The sequence below is a fragment of the Pelodiscus sinensis genome, chromosome 20, assembly GCF_052426305.1.
Source record: "Pelodiscus sinensis isolate ZL-2025 chromosome 20, ASM5242630v1, whole genome shotgun sequence".
Taxonomy (NCBI): Eukaryota; Metazoa; Chordata; order Testudines; family Trionychidae; genus Pelodiscus; species Pelodiscus sinensis.
Genome location: NC_143071.1, coordinates 3,033,475 through 3,054,229, shown reverse-complemented (window position 1 = coordinate 3,054,229; position 20,755 = coordinate 3,033,475). Strand labels below are relative to the sequence as shown.

The 20,755-nt window shown below is 62.5% G+C and overlaps 1 protein-coding gene across 2 annotated transcripts; it reads left to right on the top strand.

Moving 5' to 3' along the window:
• Nucleotides 1-81: 81 nt before the first annotated feature.
• On the top strand, nucleotides 82-20,446 carry LOC142819179 (alpha-N-acetylgalactosaminide alpha-2,6-sialyltransferase 2-like). Of its 2 annotated transcripts, XM_089772028.1 has the most exons (11): nucleotides 82-313; nucleotides 4,802-4,995; nucleotides 12,636-12,768; nucleotides 13,953-14,118; nucleotides 14,462-14,624; nucleotides 15,660-15,798; nucleotides 17,146-17,249; nucleotides 18,076-18,159; nucleotides 18,455-18,554; nucleotides 19,312-19,538; nucleotides 20,214-20,446. In XM_089772028.1, exons 2-10 carry the CDS (start codon nucleotides 4,880-4,882, stop codon nucleotides 19,522-19,524), a joined length of 1,218 nt encoding a protein of 405 aa, XP_089628154.1. In that variant the 5' UTR covers nucleotides 82-313; nucleotides 4,802-4,879; the 3' UTR covers nucleotides 19,525-19,538; nucleotides 20,214-20,446. The 2 variants fall into 2 exon arrangements, with proteins under 2 accessions (XP_089628154.1, XP_089628153.1); XM_089772027.1 differs by lacking the exon at nucleotides 82-313 and having other exon boundaries at nucleotides 4,604-4,995.
• The last annotated feature ends 309 nt before the right edge of the window (nucleotides 20,447-20,755 follow it).

Below are 20,755 nucleotides of genomic sequence, written 5' to 3'. Positions count from 1 at the left end.
GAGAACGGCGTCCGGATATGCACCAGGAAATGCGCCTGCCCTTCCTTAGCGTGGGGCCGTGCACTGGGGCTGCTCCCGGGCTTTTCTCTGGGCCGGCGAGAAGGGGTTTGCGTGACCCAGACGCTCCGGCTGCCCACCGTGAATGCGGACGCATCCCCGCTCTCGCAAAGGGTAGAGCAGCGAGTTTAGAGGGAAATAAGCCATCACCGCGCCAGCCCTCGGCCCCCTCTGCTCTCCCTGCGCCCGCACGCCGCGCCGGACAGTGACTCTGTTTCCCACCTCTGGCAGAGCTGCCCTGAGCCCACGCACGGGGGTGAGTGAGCGATCGCTGCCCCTCGGGGATTGGTGGGAGGCAGCGTTCCCTCTTGTTCCTTGCAGGGCTGGGAAAGTTGTGCTGGGCACCGCTGGGGCAGTGTGTGCTGCACAGAGGTGATGTGTGACACATCTTCTTGGGGCATTTAAAACAGATGTGGCAAGGTGGGGGCAAGGGGGAGGGAGGCTTAGGCCTGGGGCAGTGGGTTTGGGGTTCAGGGGTGTGGGGGGCTATGGGATGGGCCAGGGATGAGGGGCTCAGGGCTGGGACGGCCAGAGGGTGTGAGGGCTCCGGCTGGCGGTGCGGGCTCTGGGATGGGGTTGAGGAAAAGGGGCCCAGGCCTGGAGCCGAAGGCTGGGGTGCCAGAGACTGAGGGCTCTGCCTGGGGGTGCAGGCTGCAGGGTGGGGCAGGGTGGAGGGGATGGGGGTGAGGGAGGGCGCTCTGGACTCCCCCCAGCTCTCCTTGCAGCAGCACCTAGGCGGTCAGCTCCAGGGCGGGGGTGGACTGCTGGGCAGTTGGAGGCTTGGCTAGGTTCAGGGCTAGGGATACGGCAGCCCTGCCCGGCGGCTGCAGTTTGCTGTGTGGCGTCTTGGAGCCCTTGCGTGGTGCTAACCGGGCAGCTGCGCAGCTTGCAGGGAACTCGGGGGGGGGGGGGGCGAGTTCCAGGTCTGGTTAGGGCTGTGACCTGCTGGGTGGTACGCGGCCCGCACCGCACCCCGTCGGAGCTGGGTTAACTGCAGTTTGAACCGCACCAGAGTCCTGAGCCCCCGAGCTAAGGGTCCCCCTGGAGCCGCCATCTCCTTGGCCATTCGCTCACCACAGGACTTGTGCTGCATGGTCGTAGGGTCCTGCTCCGTGCTGTGCGTGGGAGGGCGCTTCACCCACGGCCTTCTCCGGAACTGGCGTGGGCAGTGGGGAGGCAGCATAGAGAGCAACAGTCCAGCCCCTGCCACTAGCTTGACACCCTTTAATCATCGGGGGGGGGCCCTGCTGCTGGAGGATCCAGGAACCAGTAGCTAGGCACCTCTGCCTCAGCATGTCCGTTCCCGTCTCCATCCATTCCAGCACCCTTGCCTCCCCGGCGGATTAGCCACCAGCGTGCTAACGGGGCCAGGATCTACCAAGACAGCGGGCTGGGTTCTGGGCTGTTTGCTGGGCCTGCGAGGAGGCCTCGTGCCGCAGAAGCGCAGTGGCGGGAGTGGAGGCCGTCCGCACGTCTGAACAACACGCTGTGGGTTCCTTCCAAGGTGCACAGCTGAACGTGGAGTCAAGGCAGCGTTGCTGCCTTCCGACGGCGGGGAAAGGCTGCATCGAGCCGCCTTCGCTCCGGTGAAACAAGCCCAGCAGGTTTCTTTACCTTGGCAAATTGTCCAGCTGTTCCCTTTCCTTCCCCATCGCACAGCACAGCCCTGCATTGCCGCGCTGTCTGCTCGCGGCTGCTGCCTTGCACATCCGGTTCAAGAGAGATGTGTGGCCTAGGCTAATGCTCTAGTATAGACCAGTGGTGCCACCTCTTTTCATTTGCGACCCCCAGAGCCGGGAACGTTTTTGTTGAGCAAAAAAAAAAAACCTGCTGGGAACATTGTATTGTGGCCCCTTTAATTTAAAGCGCCAGTCCGCTCCCCTGCCACGCCGCCTGCCCCTGCTGCGTGTACGTCGGGCACCGAGCCGGGAAACGAAAATGCCGGCCGGCCCAGATCAAAGTGCTGGAACCCCCCGTTGGGGGTCGCGACCCACAGGTTGTGCATCACTGGTATAGACGATGTGCAATTCCCCCCACCCCCCCAGTACATTTCGTAGCAGGCTGGCCACCAGCCCTGTTCAGTCCCAGCTCGTGCTGGTTCCAGGACCTACCCCCACTGCAGCTCGGCATTTCAAGTGTTTAGTAGCCAGGCAGGCAGGCCAGCTCCGTTCTGGCTTGTAGGAGCTCAGACCCCCCATCCCCAGGCAGGGCTTGCTGCTTCCCATGCTGCTGTCTCCTGTATCAGAGGCAGCAGTGCAGGGTGGCAGGCAGCCGGTCCATGAGGGGAGCTGGTTTTTGAAGACTCCCCTCGCGAACTAGCTCCCGCCTGGCACCCGATAGGCGGGGTGGCAGGGGCCCCCCAGGGACTATAGACGAGACGACTAACCGGTAAGAATTCATGAGGGTCATCGACCATTGAGTGAACCGATACTTCACGTCCCTGGCCCGACCTGGAGGTTCTTCAGAGCAAGGCTCCTTGGGTTGCTGTTTGGCCTTGGCCATGGCCGGGATCCCGCTGGGAGGGACTCGCTGCGTGCGCTGGTGGAGCCTTGCCGTGGGCGTGCGTGCGTGCGTGGACTGGCGTTTGCTTTCGCCCCCTTTTCTTAGCACTGCTGGGCGCTCTGCTGACTCAGGGCGGCCTGTCCAGGGCTGACTTGCCAACCGTTGGCCTCTACCCTGGAGCTGGCTCTCCCCAGCCAAGCTTTGGCCAGGCTGGGAGGAGAGCGTGCTCTGGGAGAGTGGGGTGGGGCACTATTTGAAACCCAAGGGGGTGGGCACCCACTGAGTCGGGAGGGGAAGAGCCCCTCTGTGAGCCCTTTCGGGCAGAACCTGGCCCCACCCTCTCACCTGCCTGGAAGGCAGGAGGCGTGGCCAGGGCTATAAAGAGCCAGCCCAGAGCTCAGTAGGGGTCCAGCACGCAGAGGAGGCAGGTGTCTGCTCTGTGCTTCCGCACCTGCCCGAGACTGAGGAGTGGCCTGGACTGGCAGCCTGGCTGGAGCTGACAAGCCCCATCCAGCCGGTGGCCCTGCCGGAGACCCAGGTAACCACGGAGGGGGGAATGGAAGTAGCCCGGGGACAGCTGGCCATGGGTTAGCAGGGTCACAGCACGGTCAGTGTGTTGCGGTCTGGAGCTCTGCTGCCGTTAGGGCCCTGGGCTGGGACGCAGTGGAGTGGGCGGGCCTGAGTCCCCCCTGCCACCCAACCCCTGGGGGGCAGTCTTGCCCCTTCGCTGCCTCAGGAGAGCTGCCTAGTACCTTGGATCCCCCCCCTCACTGACCTGGGAGGGGAAGAGCCCCGGATGCCTACTGAGAGGAGAAGGGAACCAGTAAACTGCAAACCTCCCTTCACTCGGTGTTGGGTGCCCTTCTGTGCCTCAGTTTCCCCATCTAGGTATGGCTGATCCCAGCTTGTAAAGCACATTGGGATCCAGAGGCAACAAGTGCAGCCAAGTTACCACTCCTCCTCCCCCCGAGGATGACCTGATGTTTCGTGGGGCTTTCCCCAGGTGTGGGAACAGGGATTTCTGTGTCTCGCTCTCTCCGCCCTCAGATCCTTGGCTGGGGGGGGGGGCGAAAGCTCCAGGAAATGGCCTGCTACAGCCTGTCTGGTCAGTTTCCCCTCTAGGCCGGTGCTCCCCGTCCCGTTCACGGCTGTTTTCCGGTCCTGTGGGTGGTGCATCCTGTTACTGCCTTGGGACACAGCCCAGCCTAGGCCCAGCACCCTGACGTTTCCCTCTCGTCCAGGCCGGCTGGCGGGAGGGGCTGCTGCTGGTGTTTGGGAGAGCTGGGCAGCTTCTCTGGGAAGGGGGAGGGAAGGTGAGAGGAGCCCCCTGAAGTAACTTCCCTGCCTTTCCCTCTTAGCTCAGTGGGGACTCGGCGCAGGCCTGCGTGGGGCCGAGCACTCCGGGGGGAGCAGGGAAGCCCCAGGCAGGGAGAAGGGGTTGTGAGATGGATGGCAGGTGCAGGGGGGGGGGCTCTCTTGGTTCCTCGCCGTGCACAGGGCCTGCCGAAGTCAGGAGCCAGTGGCTGGCCTTGAGCGTGGCTGGGGAGTCCGCTGTGGGCTCGTGGGTGCGCAGGGGAGTCCGCCGGCCGCCTGCAGGGAGGGGTGAGCGGGGGCTGCGCTCTGCCTTCCCCTGAGAGCAGCCTGCTCGCCACCAGGTGCTGACTGGCAGCCCGAGGCTGGGACGGCTCCGGGCCTGGGGGCAGGACCCTCCTGCTGTTCCTCCTGGATACAGCAGCAGTCTAGCAACCCGCCCATGCTGGGAGTGCATCCCCCCACCCGGATCCCTGCCCGGGAGCCACGCCCTGGCTGGCTCTCCCATCATGCAGCCACCGAAACGCCCTTTTCCTAGAAACATCCCAGCATCGGCCTGCCTCCGTGCAGCGACGGCCCTTTGCTCTTCGGGCTAAAGGGCTCTGAAAATGGTCTGTGCACAAAGTAGCAATTGGCCAGCTGGCCCTCTTCCCCTCCCCCCCCCCCCCCCCTTGCTGCCTCTTATCTTATGGAGGCAGCAAAGGGGGGGGGGGATGTCAACTAGTCAAAAAAATTTCCAGTATGCAAATGCTTACCCTGTAGTCGACTAGTCTGTTACATTCTTATCTGCTGCAGTGCCGCCTGGGACGCTGGAGAGGCACGCAGCGGGATAGAGCTTGAGCGGAGAGGCACCAGGCGGGGGGTGCTCTCACTGCCCTCCATTGGGGGTGAACATGGGCTGAGCCAGGTTTGTGTCTGCCCCGACCCACAGGGCAGAGCTTGGGCGGCTGCGGGGCCGTGAGAACTGCTGCGTGGCACAGACCCTGCTCCCGTGCCTGCTGGGCCAGCCATGCCCCGCCTGCGGAGCCAGATCCTGCCCTGGGCACTGCTGGGCGCGCTGACCCTGGGCCTTCTGTACCAAGCCAGGACCTGCAGCCGGGGGAGCTTCCTAAATTTTTTCTCCAGGTAACCACCAGCCGCTCCCCCTCGGCTCTCCCACGGCACTGGGAAGGCGACGCGGTCCCTGTGCTCGGCATGTGGACTCCAGCGAGGGGAGCGGCAGCAATGCCTGGCCAGGGTGCCGAGGGCTCTGACTTCCCGGCGGGGGGGATTTCCCTGCCTTGGGGACTCTGCTGAGCTGCCCCTGCCAGCGCCGTCGTCATCTCCACCCAAATCACATCTTGGTGCCAGTCTTGTCCTTGGCAGGCAGGATAATGATTAACAAACCCGGGGACCTTCCCCACGCCATGGCTTCCCCCTCCCCCTGCACGGCTTTCCCTCTCCTTGCAAATGCCTTAACATGAAGCAGATCCTCTGGGCGGGGCCCGGGCCAGAGGCACTGGGGAGCAGACCCTGAGGGGGAGTGCAGAGCAGGAGAGTTTTGCTTTATGAAGTAAGCCACCAGCTCCTTGTGTGCGCTCGCCCACCGCCCCGAACGGCAGCTGGGGGTGAAGCAGTTACAGGTTTGCAGGGCAGGGGCTCCAGAATTCCAGCTCCTCGTTTAGGGGAGCAGCGGCCCTGGCAGGGGGTGGGGCGCCACAGGCCCCTGCACCCCCTTCTGTCTGCCCTACAGAGCCAGATGCGATCCCGACTCCCCTGGCCTGCCTGGGCCCCTCCCTGCAGTTGCGCTGGGCCCTGCTGCCTCTGGATTAGCTCTGGTCTCTGGCCCAAGCTATAATCCTCCCTTAAAACAGTGACTGGGCTCGGGGATCGCCATGGTGCTAGTGGGGGCCGAGTCTGTGTCTCCGTGGTTAAGGGCGGAGCAGGCCAAGCTGTGGCGATGTGCCCCTGTGATGGACCGGGCCAGGTCTGGGCATGGCTGAGGGCGTCCGCTCAGGGCAAATTGCTCAAACTAGGGCCTCCTTACAGCCCCAGAATGGAGACCTTCCCAAATAGGCCACAAACCAGTCCCACCGAGCGCTTCAGCTTCCAATCTGTCCAGCCAGAAACCTCACAAGCAAAACCCCTCTGACACCCCAGCTCTCCTCGTGCCCCAAAAAGCCCCGGGCCTAACACTCAGGTGAGGGGTCTAGAACCCAATCACACCTACCCCTAGCGGGTTCTTCCCGTTCCAAGAAACCAGCCACAGTTCCGATCAATTTACACTCTGGATCTTACCCACAAGATCACGCTGAGCCAGTCCTTTACAATCTACAATCGAAAGGTTTATTACTGAAAGAAAGAAAAGCCTGAGAGTAAGGTTGTTAAGGAGAATACATTACATGCATCGAATCACCCAGTTCTCGATGCAGGCTCTTAGCAGTGATATAAACTGCTATCTTAAAAGTCTCTGGTGTACATCCTATGTCAGGTTGGGTCCACTGTTCTTTCCGGCTCGTTCCCTGCAAGGCTGCAGCTGGGATCAGGAGCTGAACTCAAGACAAGATGGAGGGTGCCAGATGGCACTTATGTACCTCCCCTGGCATCTTCCTGGCCAGAGAAGGTCACATGGTCCAATAACCTATCCCTGTGTCCCAGGCTGGCAGCCCTTCGGCCCTGGCTGGTTTGAGGGTATCAGTCACGTTCCTGAGGTGTGTCGTGGCACCTAGAGCTTCATTGTCTCCTTGCTAATTAGCATCGTCACTGGCTGAGCATTCCTTGCCCATTGCTCTGCCTCAGACAGAGAACCTTCCAGCATCAACACAAAGAACATACTTATAACTCCACATACAGACATTCTACAAATACCTGAATAGCACATACAGAATTAGTAGAACAGAAGCTTTCATGTGACACCTCGCATGGCCCCCTGTGTACAGATTTTTGGGAGTACTCGCACCCCAACGGGTGCCACAATGATCTGACTTCTCCCTTTACAATCCAGTAACATGACACCCCTAACACAAAATTGAGCTCTCCCTGTGCCCCAGTCAGCCCCGGGCCTAACACACAGGTGAGGGGTGTGACGTAGTGGGGGTACCTGGCTGGTTTCTATGCTGCTGGCTCTGGGGGAACCCCCACTGGCTGCCGTGGGGACCACGACCCAGCAAAACAGGATGAGTCACTATGCAAACCAGTGGCCAGACACCCCCCATGGAGAGGAACAAAGGAAGGTGGAATGCTGGCTTGGCTGGGGGGCAGGGCTGGAAGTTAGTGAGTGGGTTGCTGGCTGTCGGAGGATGGATGAGACAGCCTAGGGAGAGTAGCTGGAGTTTAGGGGCCCAGCCTCCCCCATATCAAGGGGGCCTGAGGCATCCTAGCCCAGTTCCTGTAACCAGATTACATCTGTGCTGCGCTGTGCTGGAGGAGCAATAAACCACCCTCAATTCCACTGGCTGGTGCAGTCTGTTTGTGCCATTTCGGGGTGCAGGAGACGGGGAACCCCCAACGCGCCGTCACACTGGTGTCAGGAGTGGGATGCACTGCACCCCGTGGATGAAGCTCCCAGCGGCAAGCGACAAGGCGCAGTAGAAGCAAGAGCCCTGGAGCCAGGCGTGCTGGAGACAGAGCGAAGCGGTTCCTGGGAATCGTGGGGCGCTGCAGCACTAGACTGGTGAGTCTGCACCGAGGGGCCCAGCGGGCAGATGGCCTACGCCCGACTATTGAAGGCAGAGCTGGTGGGGCTGTGCAGAGAGAGGGGCTTGCCTGTGCAGAAAGCAACCAAGGCCCAGCTGATTACCCAGCTGGAAGAGAATGACCAGCCACAGGGCCAGGATCTTGTCCCCAGGGGAAGCAGCCAGACCCCCCCTGAGAGTGTGTCAGGCTCAGAGAGGGGGAGGAGCGCTGGAACCCAACGGAGAGATGAGACAGCGTCTCCCGGGAGGCCTGCAAGCCGTAGCCCATCTAGGGCAGGGGCCAGCCCAGCGGAGCTGCGGCGGCTGGAGATCCAGCTGCGGATCAGGGAATTGGAAGTAGAGGACCGAGAAAGGGAGCGCCAAGATCGAGAGAGGCAGCGACAGCATGAGCTGGCCATGGCAGAGCGGAGAACCGGCGGGGCACCGGCTGCGCCAAGTGCGGATGAGCCCCAAGGTCCCAGGACTGCCAGACGCTTGGAGAGGCTCGTGGTGGCCCAATTGAAGGACATGGGTGACATAGACGGGTTCCTCAGTGCCTTTGAGAGGGCCTGTGGACTGCAACGGGTCCCCCCGGCTGACTGGCTGCAGGAGCTCGTCCCCGCACTGAACCAGGAGGCGGCCGGAGTGCTCAGTCAGCTGGAGAACCTACAGCCAGGGGATTACAACCGAGTCAAGGAGGCCCTGCTGCACAAGTTCGGGCTGACCCCCGAGATGTACAGGAAGAAGTTCCGGGGGGTACAGAAAGGGCCACGGGAGACCTATGTGGATCTGGCCTCCCGCCTGGCGCAATACTGCCGCAAGTGGGTGTCTGGAGTCGGAGCCCAGACCGCAGAGGAGCTGCTCAAGCTGGTCATGATGGAGCAGTTCTATGAAGCGTGCCCACCCAAACTGAGGCTGTGGCTCAAGGACCGGAGACCAGAGAACCCCCAGGAGGCCGGGAGACTGGCGGACGAGTTCACGGAGAGCCGGTCCGGGTGTGAACGGGAGTCCCGGAGAGAGAGGGAACCGCGCAGAGACCGGATCTCGGCTGAGCGACGGAGGGAGTCAACTACGGGGCGAGACCAAGGAACAGGTCGTCTGCGCCCCAGAGAACCAGCCAGGGCCTGGACAGAGACAGCCCAAAGCCTAACTTGCCATCGCTGTGGGCAAAAAGGCCACAAGAGGGCTCAGTGCACCAGGTCCCAGGACCGGGGACTTTCCAGGGTTAACTGGCTGGGGCGGGGGGAAGGGCAGGCTGCCCCAGAGGCAGGGGCTGGCAGGCAAACCTCAGCTCAGAGAGAGGGGAAGGATGCTCAGTGCACCTCCCCTGGGAGGTCTGATTCTCAGGAGGCGGATTTCTCCGTGTACCGGGTGGGGGCAGGACGGCCCCTGCGGAGCGAGGGCCTCATACCCCTGGAGGTGGATGGTAGGAAGGTGACGGGCTTCTGGGACACGGGGGCGGAGGTGACTCTGGCCCGATCCGACATAGTGGCCCCGGAGCGGATACTACCCCACGCGCAGCTGACCCTGAAGGGCATAGACGGGTCCCCGTTTAAGGTGCCTGTAGCCAGGGTGCATCTGAAATGGGGGGCCAAGGAGGGCCTCAAGGAAGTGGGGGTGCACCCGCACTTGCCCACCGAGGTGCTGATGGGGAATGACCTAGAGGAGTGGCCCCATGAATCCCAGCGGGCTCTAGTCACTACCCGGAGCCAGAGCCAGCGGGGGGCTGACAACGTGGGTCCAGGGAAGGACTCCTGGCAGCGTCCTCAGGGTCCCATCCCAGTGGACACGGGGTCCAGCCAGGCTGGGACTCCGGACCTAGGCAGAGGTGGGGGACAGGTCCCGATCCCTGCCTCAGCAGCTGAATTCCAGGCTGAGGTGCAGGCAGACCCCTCCTTGCAGAGGCTGAGGGACCAGGCTGGCCTCCATGCAGCTCAGCCCCGGGGGAGAGGTGGCCAGGAGAGATTCCTGCGGGAGCGTGGGCTCCTGTTCCGTGAGTGGCTCCCCCCCAGGAAGGCGAGGGCATGGAGGGTAGAGCGGCAGCTGGTCGTCCCCCGAAAGTATCGCCTCAAGCTGCTGTATTTGGCCCACGATTCCCCCGTTGGGGGCCACCGGGGGATCCGGAGCACCCGGCTGAAGCTGCTCCAGCACTTCTATTGGCCGGGAATCTTTACAGCCGTGCAGCGGTACTGCCGGTCCTGTGACTCCTGCCAGAGGGGCGGGAAGGCCCAAGACAGGAGGAAAGCGGCTTGGGGGTCTCTACCCCAGATAGACCCTCTGGGATGGCTGAGAGAGTTATGGGAGGGGAAGACCTCCCTGGATGGAGCTTCGGGGGTGGAAGCTGCCCTGGTTGTCCAGAGAAGGCTCGCTGGGCTCATGGCCCCGGCCCGAGAGACCCTGGCCAGAGATCAAGGCCAGCGGAAGGGGGGGTGTGACCCCCGAGGACAGGCCTGTGCCAGTCGCCCTGGAGCGGGGCGGCGAGTGGACAGAGGGAAGCCAGCTCATGTGGGGCCTTGCCACGGCCGGCCTGAGTCAAGGGGAGCACCCATGTCCCCAGGGCGGGTTCCCACGCAGAGGACCCGAACTTCCCTAGGTCACGAGCGGAGTGACCCTGCTCAGTTCGCTCTCGGAGGGGGGAGAACTGTGACGTAGTGGGGGTACCTGGCTGGTTTCTATGCTGCTGGCTCTGGGGGAACCCCCACTGGCTGCCGTGGGGACCACGACCCAGCAAAACAGGATGAGTCACTATGCAAACCAGTGGCCAGACACCCCCCATGGAGAGGAACAAAGGAAGGTGGAATGCTGGCTTGGCTGGGGGGCAGGGCTGGAAGTTAGTGAGTGGGTTGCTGGCTGTCGGAGGATGGATGAGACAGCCTAGGGAGAGTAGCTGGAGTTTAGGGGCCCAGCCTCCCCCATATCAAGGGGGCCTGAGGCATCCTAGCCCAGTTCCTGTAACCAGATTACATCTGTGCTGCGCTGTGCTGGAGGAGCAATAAACCACCCTCAATTCCACTGGCTGGTGCAGTCTGTTTGTGCCATTTCGGGGTGCAGGAGACGGGGAACCCCCAACGCGCCGTCACAAGGGGTTATAGAACCCAATCTCACCTACCCCGAATGGGTTCTTCTGGTCCCAAGAAACCAGCCACAGATCCCAATTAATTTACACTCTGGGGCTGCGTCTAGACTGGCGTGATTTTGCAGAAATACTTTTAACGGAAAAGTTTTTCCATTAAAAGTATTTCTGCAAAAGAACGTCTAGATTGGCACGGATGCTTTTGCGCAAGAAAGATCCGATGGCCATTTTAGCTATCGGGCTTTCTTGCGCAAAAAATTAAGGTGCCTTGCACAAGAGGGCTTATCCCTGAGCGGGAGCGTCAAAGTATTTGCACAAGAAACACTGAATTCTTATATTAGAACGTCAGTGCTCTTGCGCAAATTCAAGCAGCCAGTGTAGACAGCTGGCAAGTTTTTGCGCAAAAGTAGTCACTTTTGCGCAAAATCTTGCCAGTCTAGACACAGCCTGGATCTTACCCACAAGATCACGCTGAGCCAGTCCTTTAGAATCTACAATCGAAAGGTTTATTACTAAAAGAAAGAAAAGCCTGAGAGTAAGGTTGTTAAGGAGAATACATTACATGCATCGAATCACCCAGTTCTCGATGCAGGCTCTTAGCAGTGATATAAACTGCTATCTTAAAAGTCTCTGGTGTACATCCTATGTCAGGATGGGTCCACGGTTCTTTCCGGCTCGTTGTTCCTGCAAGGCTGCAGCTGGGATCAGGAGCTGAACTCAAGACAAGATGGAGGGTGCCAGATGGCACTTATGTACCTCCCCTGGCATCGTCCTGGCCAGAGAAGGTCACATGGTCCAACGACCTATCCCTGCATCCCAGGCTAGCCGCTCTTTGGCCCTGGCTGGTTTGCAGGTATCAGTCACGTTCCTGAGGTGTGTACTGGCACCTAGAGCTTCATTGTCGCCTTGCTAATTAGCATCGTCACTGGCTGAGCATTCCTTGCCCATTGCTCTGCCTCAGACAGAGAACCTTCCAGCATCAACTCAAAGTACGTACTTATAACTCCACATACAGACATCATACAAGTACCTGACTAGCACATACAGAATGGCTGTGTCTAGACTGGCATGAGTTTGTGGAAATACTTTTAATGGAAAAGTTTTTCCGTTAAAAGTATTTCCGCAAAAGCGCGTCTAGATTGGCACGGATGCTTTTGCGCAAAAAGTGCTTTTGTGCAAAAGCATCCGTGGCCAGTCTAGATGCGATTTTGCGTAAGAAAGCCCCGATCGCCATTTTAGCCATTGGGGCTTTTTTGCGCAAAACAGTTCTTCCCTGTCTACACTGGCCCTCTTGCGCAAGCGGGCTTTTTCCCGAGCAGGAGCGTGAAAGTATTTGCGCAAGAAGCACTGATTTTGTACATTACAAAGTCAGTGCTCTTGCACAAATTCAAGCGGCCAGTGTAGACAGCTGGCAAGTTTTTGCGCAAAAGCATTTTGTGCAAAATCTTGCCAGTCTAGATGCACCACGCAGTAGAACAGAAGCTTTCATGTGACACCTCAAATGGTCCCCTGTGTACAGACTTTTGGGGCATACCCCCCCCATCAGTACAACAATGATCTGGCTTCTCTCTTTACAATCCAGTAACGTGACAGCCTTCTGCCCCCTTGTGTGTGTGCCACTCTAGGCTGGGGAGCAGCTCTCCTTGCTCCAATCCTGCCCTTCTCCCCTGCCCCACGGGGGCCAGTTCCAAGCCCACATGCCCCAGGAGGGTGCAGGGGTCCGGTCTGTGCAAACTCTGGGCTTTAAGCCTGGGGGCAGGTGATGGGCAGGAGCAGGTGGGGGTGGGAACGGGGGCAGAGCCTCCTTTTAATGCCCTGTTGGTTCCTGCATAGCTGCCCTCTCAGAGTGCCACGGGCTGTCCCCTCCGCAGGTGCCACCCTGTAGCTAGCCAGGGGGTGGGGGGAGTCCTAGCCTCAGGGGCTGAAGGTGCAGCCAGAAGCAGCAGGGCCCAGCACCCTCGGGGGGATCCTCCCCGCAGGAGGGGTGCCTTGCTGGGCCGAGTGGGAACGTGCCATCAAATTCTCCTTTTCCCCCACAGGGACCCTCGTGGAGTTCAGCAGCCCAGTGTTAGCACAGTGACAGTGACCCAGACGGGCCCCCAGGCCCCCGGCCCCACGCTGCCACTGTTCTTGGGGGACGAGTATGGCCGGGACACAACGTACCAGAACTCGGTATGTGCCCCGGCGAGGGGGCGGCTGCTGGGCTGGGTCAGCCAGGGGTAGGGTTGCCAGGTGTCCAATATTCACCCGGACAGTCTGGTATTTTCGCCTCCTGTCCGGTAAAAAAATTCAGAGACTACTGGACCCCTCAGATGTCCAGTATTCTCTGAATTTTCCCCCGGCCAGGAGGCGAAAATGCTGGACACCTGGTAACCCTACAAACACTCAGCGCCCAGACTCCCTGCCTCCCAACCCCCCACATCACCAGCCCCCCTATCCCAGCCCCCATGCTTACCTGGTTCCCCAAGGCTGCTGGCACAAACTGGCTGCTGGCCAAGAGACCTAGGGGAAGCAATGACTCCCCTGGGTCTTAGTGCTCAACCGCTCCCCTGTTCCTATCCCTGCACTCACTCTTAAAGGGGACATGCTGTTTTAATGCCGGTTTATTAATAAGTCCTTGGAGTCCTTTTTTTTTTTTTTTTTACTCAACAACTTTGGTCCTTCTCCCCCCCCCCCCTTTTTTTTCCCTTCAAGAGAATTTTTTCCCTGTGATTTTTTTTTTTTGTGGGGGGAGGGGGTTTGGTATTTTTGTTTCAACCATCTGGCAACCCTAGCCAGGAGGGTGGCGGGGGGAGCAGCCCAGGCCTCCAGTGCTGTTGGGGCAGGGAAGTGTCTTGGCCTCCCAACGCAAACAGCCAGAGGGGGCCGGCCCCAGGGTCTCCTCGCCACGCGGGGGCACCCGGCTACTGGTGCCGTGGCGTGGCCTCCCTGGGGGCAGGCCGAGGGGAAGCTGGCCTGGCTGTGGAGGGCAGTCCATGCGCGGATCCCTGGGGCCTCTGGCCCTGCTCCACTGGATGGCAGGACAGCGGGGGGGGGGGGCTCCAAACCTTGGATGTGTCCCTGGAGGGGGAGAGTCACTGCCCGCTTGCACGCGGGAGAGTTCGGGAGAGTTGTGCAGCAAGGTCCATGCCCTGCTCCTGCCCCCCCTTCGGTGTCCTCTTACGCTGCTCCCAGGGCCGGCCCGAGCTCCCCCGCGTCGCTGTCCAAACCAGGGGCCTCCTGGCTGTGCCTAGTGCCGACTCTTGAGCTGGGCTCAGAGACGCTGACTCCCCTCCCCCTTTCTTCTGGGAGCCCCCCCCCGGGTGCGGCCACCTGGCTCTTCCTCATGGCCCGCCCCTCGGGTGTTGCTTTGTCAGGGGTGCCCCAGCGCCCTCAGGAAGCGGATTGCAGGCACCGAGTTCAGCAGCATCTTTCTGGAGGCCGTCCCGGTGCTGCAGTGGGCCCGGCATGCCCAGCCGGCCGAGTACCGACGCCTGCAGCGCTACGGGGGGGCCCACGGCTGGCACGAGGTCGACTGGCCCGGTGAGACCTCGCTCGCGGGGGGCGGGGGGAGTGGCAGACGGGGCCGGGGAGCCGCTGGCTGTCGCCCTCAGAGCCGAGCGTGGCCTCCTGCTCCCGGGAAGGCCGGGTCCTGGCGCTGCCCCGGGGGTGACATGCGCCTCTCGGCGGCGGCACTGCTCTGCCGCGTGGGGAACAGGGTAGGTCTCTCGCTCTCCAGCCCAGCTGACATGGGGAGCCCCTGGAGCACTCCGGCTGGGCTCCCACTGTGCCAGGCAGGCAGGCTCCCCGGGGCAGCAGTTCTAGCCTGCCGGGCCCGTCGCCCGCTCCCTGCCCCTGGCTCACCCCCTGCCCCGCTTGGTTCTAGTTGTGAGGGACTCGCTGACCCTCCTCAACACGTCGGCCACTGGGCGCATGTTCGATGCCCGCCCCGGCACCGCCTGCATCCGCTGCGCTGTGGTGGGCAACGGAGGAATCCTCAACGGCTCCCGCGTGGGGGCCGCGATTGACCAGCACGACTACGTCTTCAGGTGAGAGCTCGCCTGGGCAGCACAGCTGGGGGGGTCGTACCTGCCCCAGGTGACAGGCCCCCCCTGCCACAGGGCGCAAGGGGAGGTACGTGGGGTGACGTCGCCCCCTGCTGGCCTCCCAGGGACGTACCTGTACTGGGGATGACAGGCCGTGGGTATCACACCTACCCCTGAGTGACAGCGCCCCCTGCTGGCCTCCCAGGGATGTACCTGTACTGGGGATGACAGGCTGTGGGTATCGCACCTACCCCCGAGTGACAGCGCCCCCTGCTGGCCTCCCAGGGACGTACCTGTACTGGGGATGACAGGCCGTGGGTATCGCACCTACCCCCGAGTGACAGCGCCCCCTGCTGGCCTCCCAGGGACGTACCTGTACTGGGGATGACAGGCCGTGGGTATCGCACCTACCCCCGAGTGACAGCGCCCCCTGCTGGCCTCCCAGGGACATACCTGTACTGGGGATGACAGGCCGTGGGTATCGCACCTACCCCCGAGTGACAGCGCCCCCTGCTGGCCTCCCAGGGACGTACCTGTACTGGGGATGACAGGCCGTGGGCATCGCACCTACCCCGGGTGACAGCCCCAGTGACACGCAGACCCTGAGTGCACTGACTCATGCAAGGATCCCCTGACATTTGCGTGAAGGCCCAGGACTGGGGCTGTAGCATGCGTGCCTCAGGCAGCGCAGCCAGAGTGCCCTGGGGGCAGGCTGGCTGGTGGCAGAGCCCCGGGGCTGGGGGGCGACTCGCCTGAGCATTCCCCGTTGTCAGGCAGGCACGCGCTGCCCCCATCGTCCACTGCTTCACGCCTGGTCCCCTGGGCCGGGGACTCCTTTTCAGCCCTTGCTGGAGAACTCTTGCAGCAAGGCCGGGTCCCTCTGCCTCCGGCAGCCCCGGGGCATTCTGGGAGCACGCTCTCCAGCCGTGAAGAACGTCTCTGTGGCCAAAGCAGCCTTATGGCTGTGCCGGTTTGTTGGGTCTCTGCCCCCAGAGCAGCCTGAAGGGCTGACGCTCCCCTCCCCTCCCCTCCCCACAGGGTCAATGGGGCCATCACCAAGGGCTTCGAAAGGGACGTGGGCCGCAGGACCTCCTTCTACGTCTTCTCCACGAACACCATGAGGAACTCACTGAATAGCTACGCCGGAGATGGCTTCCACCAGCTGCCCCAGGCTCCGGTGAGGCCACGGGCCTGCCCATGGCCATCACGTGCTGGCAGCCAGGGTCGCTTGGGTGTCTGTGCATCGTGAGCAGAGAGGCAAAGCGACCTAGTGGATAGAGCACTGGCCTGGAATGCAGGATACTGGGGCCCCTGCCTCTGATCTACTGGGAGACCATGGGCAAGTCCCTCATGCCCCGTGCTTCGATTTCTCCATCTCCACGATGGGGAGAATGATCCCGAGCTGCCTTGTAACGTGTTGTGAGAGCTACAGATGAACACTGCCGTGTTATTAATGTTATCCCACACGGCTCTGCTCATGCCCCACCTCACAGCCCCTCAGCTATTCCAGCTGGGGCTCCCCACTCTGGCTCTGCCCCACACCCCACAGCCCCTCAGCTATTCCCGCCAGGGCTTCCTGCTCTGCCTCTTCCCCCCCCCCCCCATCCCACAGCCCCTCTGCTATTCCAGCAGGGGCTCCCTGCTCGGCTTCTGCTGATGCACCTCAATATTAGCCCATCCTGAGCTCAGGCTCTCGGGTGCATGGAGCAGCAGGAGCCAGCTCGGTGCCGGGGTGGCCTGGACTCTCCCAGCTAAGGATGTTAATGCGGTTAATTGACTAGTCGATTAGTTGATGGAATTTCCGTCGACTAGTCGATAGGCACGTCCACATTCCTCCTTTGAAATGTACAAGAGCCCCCACTGGGCCCCCGCTGGGACTCTTGTACATTTCCAAGCCATGGAGCCCGGGACTCCCGCTGACCCCAGGCTCCATGCTATACTGCATACCGCTAGGAGTCCGGGGTCAGCTGAGGCCTTGACCCCAGGCTCCACGCAGCACTTCCTTGGAACCTGCCGTGGGTTCTGGGGAAATGCTGCATGGAGCTCGGGATCAGCTGGGGGAGTCCCCAGCTGACCCCGGGTTCCACTGCCCCTTTGAAATGCCAGAAGTGGTGTTTCAAAGGGGCAGCTGCCATGGAGCCCGGGGTCAGCTGGGGACTCCCCAACTGACCCCGGGTTCTGGGGAAATGCCGTGCGGAGCCTTGGGGGTGCGGTGCTGCCACTTTGAAGTACCCCTCCCCCCCTTTGCTGAATCTTATCTTGTAGAAGCAGTGGGGGGGGGGTTGGAATCGACTAGCTGACTAGTCACAAGACTATCCGATAAGCAAATGTTTATGGGATAGTCGACTAGTCTTTAACATCCCTACTCCCAGCCCCGGCCGAGGGCAGCTGCCTCCTCACCCCCCCCCCCCCCGCTCAGGCAGCAGCAAGCGAGGAGCCCAGCCAAGGGCTCCGTGGGGCGGGGAAGGCAGTGCTGTGCTGGGGGCCCAGCCCGGCTTGATGGTCGGCGTGTTCGCTGCCACAGGAAACCAGGTACATCTTCCTCCCAGACCACGACCGCGACTACCTGCTGCTCCAGGCGGCCCTCACCCACTGCCCTGTTGACAGGGGCCCCGACAAGGGTGCCAGGTGAGTCTCGGGCCAGGGAGGTAGGTGCACAGCAGCCCACAGTGTGACTGGTGGTGCGGGGTTTGCTCCAGAGATCTGTGCGCGCCGCCCTCCCCACACAGGGTGCCGGGGGCCCGCCAGCCCCATAATGCCTGGGAATTGGGGGCCAGGCACCTGGACGAGGCGGTGTCTGTGATGGGGCTCACTGAGGGGGGCGCCCATGAGTCTGCGTGCCCAGCTTTTCGGAGCTCCTGAACAAAGCTTGTTGTGGGTGAATCTCCTTTAGCCACAGAACGGGCAGGGGGCCCGGGGTAGGACAGGAGGCTTGGAGTAGGGGGCCCGGGGCAGGGCAGGGGGCCCGGGGTAGGACAGGGGGCTTAGGGTAGGGGGTCCGGGGAGGGGCAGGGGGCTCGGGGTAGGGCAGGGGGCTTGGGGCAGGGGGTCCGGGCAGGGGCAGGGAGCCCGGGGAGGGGCAGTCTCTGTGGAGACTCTTGAGGCCAAGAGGAGCGTGCCAAGGCCTGGTGGTCTCGGCTAGGGGTCCAGTGTAGACCCGGAGGGGCTCCTGGCAGAGCACAGGGGCCTGCTTAGCACAAGCGCAGAACCAAGCTTCCTTGCCGGGGGGCGCTGGGGTCCGGTCACGCTCGGTGGGAGCAGCAGCCGGTTTGGGCACTGCTGTGGCTCAGGAAAGGGACCCCGCCCGTTCCTTGTCGGTGGGAGGGCTCTGGGTCTCTGCGAGACCCGTGGAGCTGGGGAGAGGGCGGACGCGAGCGGGGTGGGGGCCTGCCCGTGGGCAGTTCCTTTGGGCCGGGGGGCGTTTCGCAGACCAGCTCTCGTCTCCTCCCCGCAGGCCGGAGCAATTCTTCGGGGAAGACCTGAGGGCGGAGAAGTTCAAGATGTTGCACCCGGATTTTATCCGCTACCTCAGGAACCGGTAAGGATCTGCGGGGAGCCTCGGGCTGCCAGCGCCTGCCCTGCTGGGAGGAGGGCTGAGTCCAGGCCCCTGCCGCCCCCAGAGCCCTCGAGCGCTGCAGAGATGGTGCCGTCGCTTCCGGGGAGGCCAGGAGAGAGCCCCTTGGGGGGCTGGGCTGGCTGGTTCCCACAGGAGACGGGGAACTGCAGCCGGGGGAGCCCTCTGGCAGGGCCCGTTGGTGGGACGTGCCAGGCAGGTGGATTTCCCGTGCTCCGCGGGGTCAGCGCTGTCCCTTCTCTCCTCTCCCCGCTGGCAGGTTCCTTCGCTCCAGAGTGTTGGACTCTCAGTCGTGGCGGCTGTACCGCCCCTCCACCGGGGCAGTGGTGCTGCTGGCTGCTCTTCACACCTGTGACCAGGTAGGGCCGGCTGATCGCCCGCTCTGGCCACGCTGCCCTGATGGCGAGGCCGGAGGTGCCCTCTGCTGGTCACAGGGCACACGCCAGACGGCTGGTGCCTTAATGGGCTGGAGGAATGCGGGTTCCTTTCCTCGCCGGCCCCTGTGCCGGATGCCGGGAGCGACAGCACCTGTGCTGCGCTGCCTGCTTTCGGCAGGGCACCCAGCTGGCATATCCCACCTGCCCTGCTGGGCCCCCCCGTGCTGTCTGGGCCCCCGCACGCTGCTTTGGGCTGCACCCGTGGGTCCGTGCCCGCTGGCGTCTGCCCGGAGCAGGCCTGGTGCATTGGCCGCGCTGCGAGCCCCCCGGCAGCGTTGGGCTGCGTGTGCCGTTCCCTCGTCTCTGCCCCACGTGAGACACACACGGCCCCCGTGTCCAGCCGTGCAGCACTAGTGCATGGTGCTGCACGGCCGGGCTCCTGCCCTGCGCAATGGGAGCTGCCGGCGAGTCTTAGCTGCACATTCCCAGTGGCTCCAGTAATCTGCTCCCCCCTCCTGAGGAGCTGGCAAGACCTCACGAGAGGACCCCCCCAAACTTACACCCAGGATACCCCAGGCCGCGGGTTCCTTGCTCAGGCTCTGCCGCACGCCTGTTTACAGGCCTGGGGGGGGGGGGTTAGCTCTTCCTTTGGCCCTTCCCCCAGGGGGGTTTTAGGTGGGCCTGGGTCTGGCTGCTCAGGGCCCCCGGCAGGAGCCGGCTAACTCCCCATCCCCCGCAGGTGAGCGCCTATGGGTTCATCACCCCCGACTACAAGGCCTACTCGGATCACTACTTCGACCCGACGCACAAGAGCCTGGGTTTCTATTCCAACCACGACCTGCGGCTGGAGTGTGGCCTGTGGCAGAAGCTGCACCAGAGCCGGCTCCTCACGCTGTACACGAGAGGCCGTGCGGGGACCGAGCCCCCCTCCCGGGCAGTGCAAAGGGGCTGACGCGCCCGCCTCAGGTGGGGTGCTGGGGACAAGCCCTCCAATGGGTGCAAAGCCGAGGCCTAGACCTCGGGGGAGGATGAGCCCCGGCCAGCCTGTGTCTTTACGCTGGGCTCCTGCCTGGGCGGGGGGTGGAACGAGTTTGTCAGGCCTCTCCGTGGCTCCACAGCTGCGGGGAAGTGCCCGGTTGTTTGGGGAGGCGTCGTGCTGCCTTGGTCCCAGGGGGTTCCCACCTGGAACAGTCACCCCTGACTGACTATCCCTGGAACGAATCGGGGCGGTCGCCTGGGGGGGGGGGGCTGAATGCAGCTGTGGGGACCACGTATCCAGCACAGCAGCTCACAAGAAGGGGCCCGCGTGGCAGCCAGCAGAACCTTTTGCTGGGACTGGCTGAGAGCAGCCTGGGCCGGAGCGCTGCTCACTGGGTCCCCAAGGCCCTGTGCAGGGTGGCTACTCAGGGACTAGCGCTGCCGCCTGGACGCTGGCCCTCAGCTGTTGCCATAACACCGAGGAACAGGGACCAGCAGCTACCGCGGGGCTGTTTGCCGAAGGAGGACGCGGACGGGGGACGAACTCCATTTTGGGAGGTGCCATCACGAGGCGAACAGCGGATCTCCCTCCACAGGGGCAAGGGGCTCAAAGGACCCTGGGGCGCCTCCCTCTTCAGCCTTCAATCCTGCTTGTGATTTCAGAAGCGTCTTGCTCTGGCTGAAGGGCCGGGGAGGATCAGGCGACCCACCCGGACGTCGGACGTGCTCCGGAGAGTTTTAAGCCGGCAGTTTGTTCCCTGTCTAAGAGCCTGCATCCAGCGCATGGGGACTGACGCGTGTGACGGGCTTGCTGTGACCAGCCTACTCTCGGCCTTTGCTTTCCTTTTATTAATAAACCGTCCCACGGCAGATACTAAAGGCCTGGCCCAGCAGCTCTTCTGGGTCAGATCCGAGGTATCAATTGACCTGGGATTGTGGCTGGCCCTTTGGGACTGGGAGAACCTGTCTGGAGGTGGGGGATGGGTTATAACCTCTCCCCTGTGTAAAGTGGGGCTGGATGGGGCACAGGGAACACTGGGGTGTGTGAGGGGAGGTGGGGGATGGGTTATAACCTCTCCCTTGTGTGAGAGGGGGCTGGGGGGCACAGGGAACACTGGGGTGTCTGAGGGGAGGTGGGGGATGGGTTATAACCTCTCCCCTGTGTGAGGGGGGTTGGGGGGCACTGGGGTGTGTGAGGGAAGGTG

Excerpts from the sequence above, each read along its gene's own strand:
- LOC142819179 (XM_089772028.1), top strand. The coding sequence starts at position 4,880 with ATGCCCCGCCTGCGGAGCCAGATCCTGCCCTGGGCACTGCTGGGCGCG. Across the intron at positions 14,625-15,659 it reads CAGCACGACTACGTCTTCAG|GGTCAATGGGGCCATCACCA; the intron begins GTGAGAGCTCGC and ends CCCTCCCCACAG. Across the intron at positions 18,555-19,311 it reads CTCTTCACACCTGTGACCAG|GTGAGCGCCTATGGGTTCAT; the intron begins GTAGGGCCGGCT and ends CATCCCCCGCAG.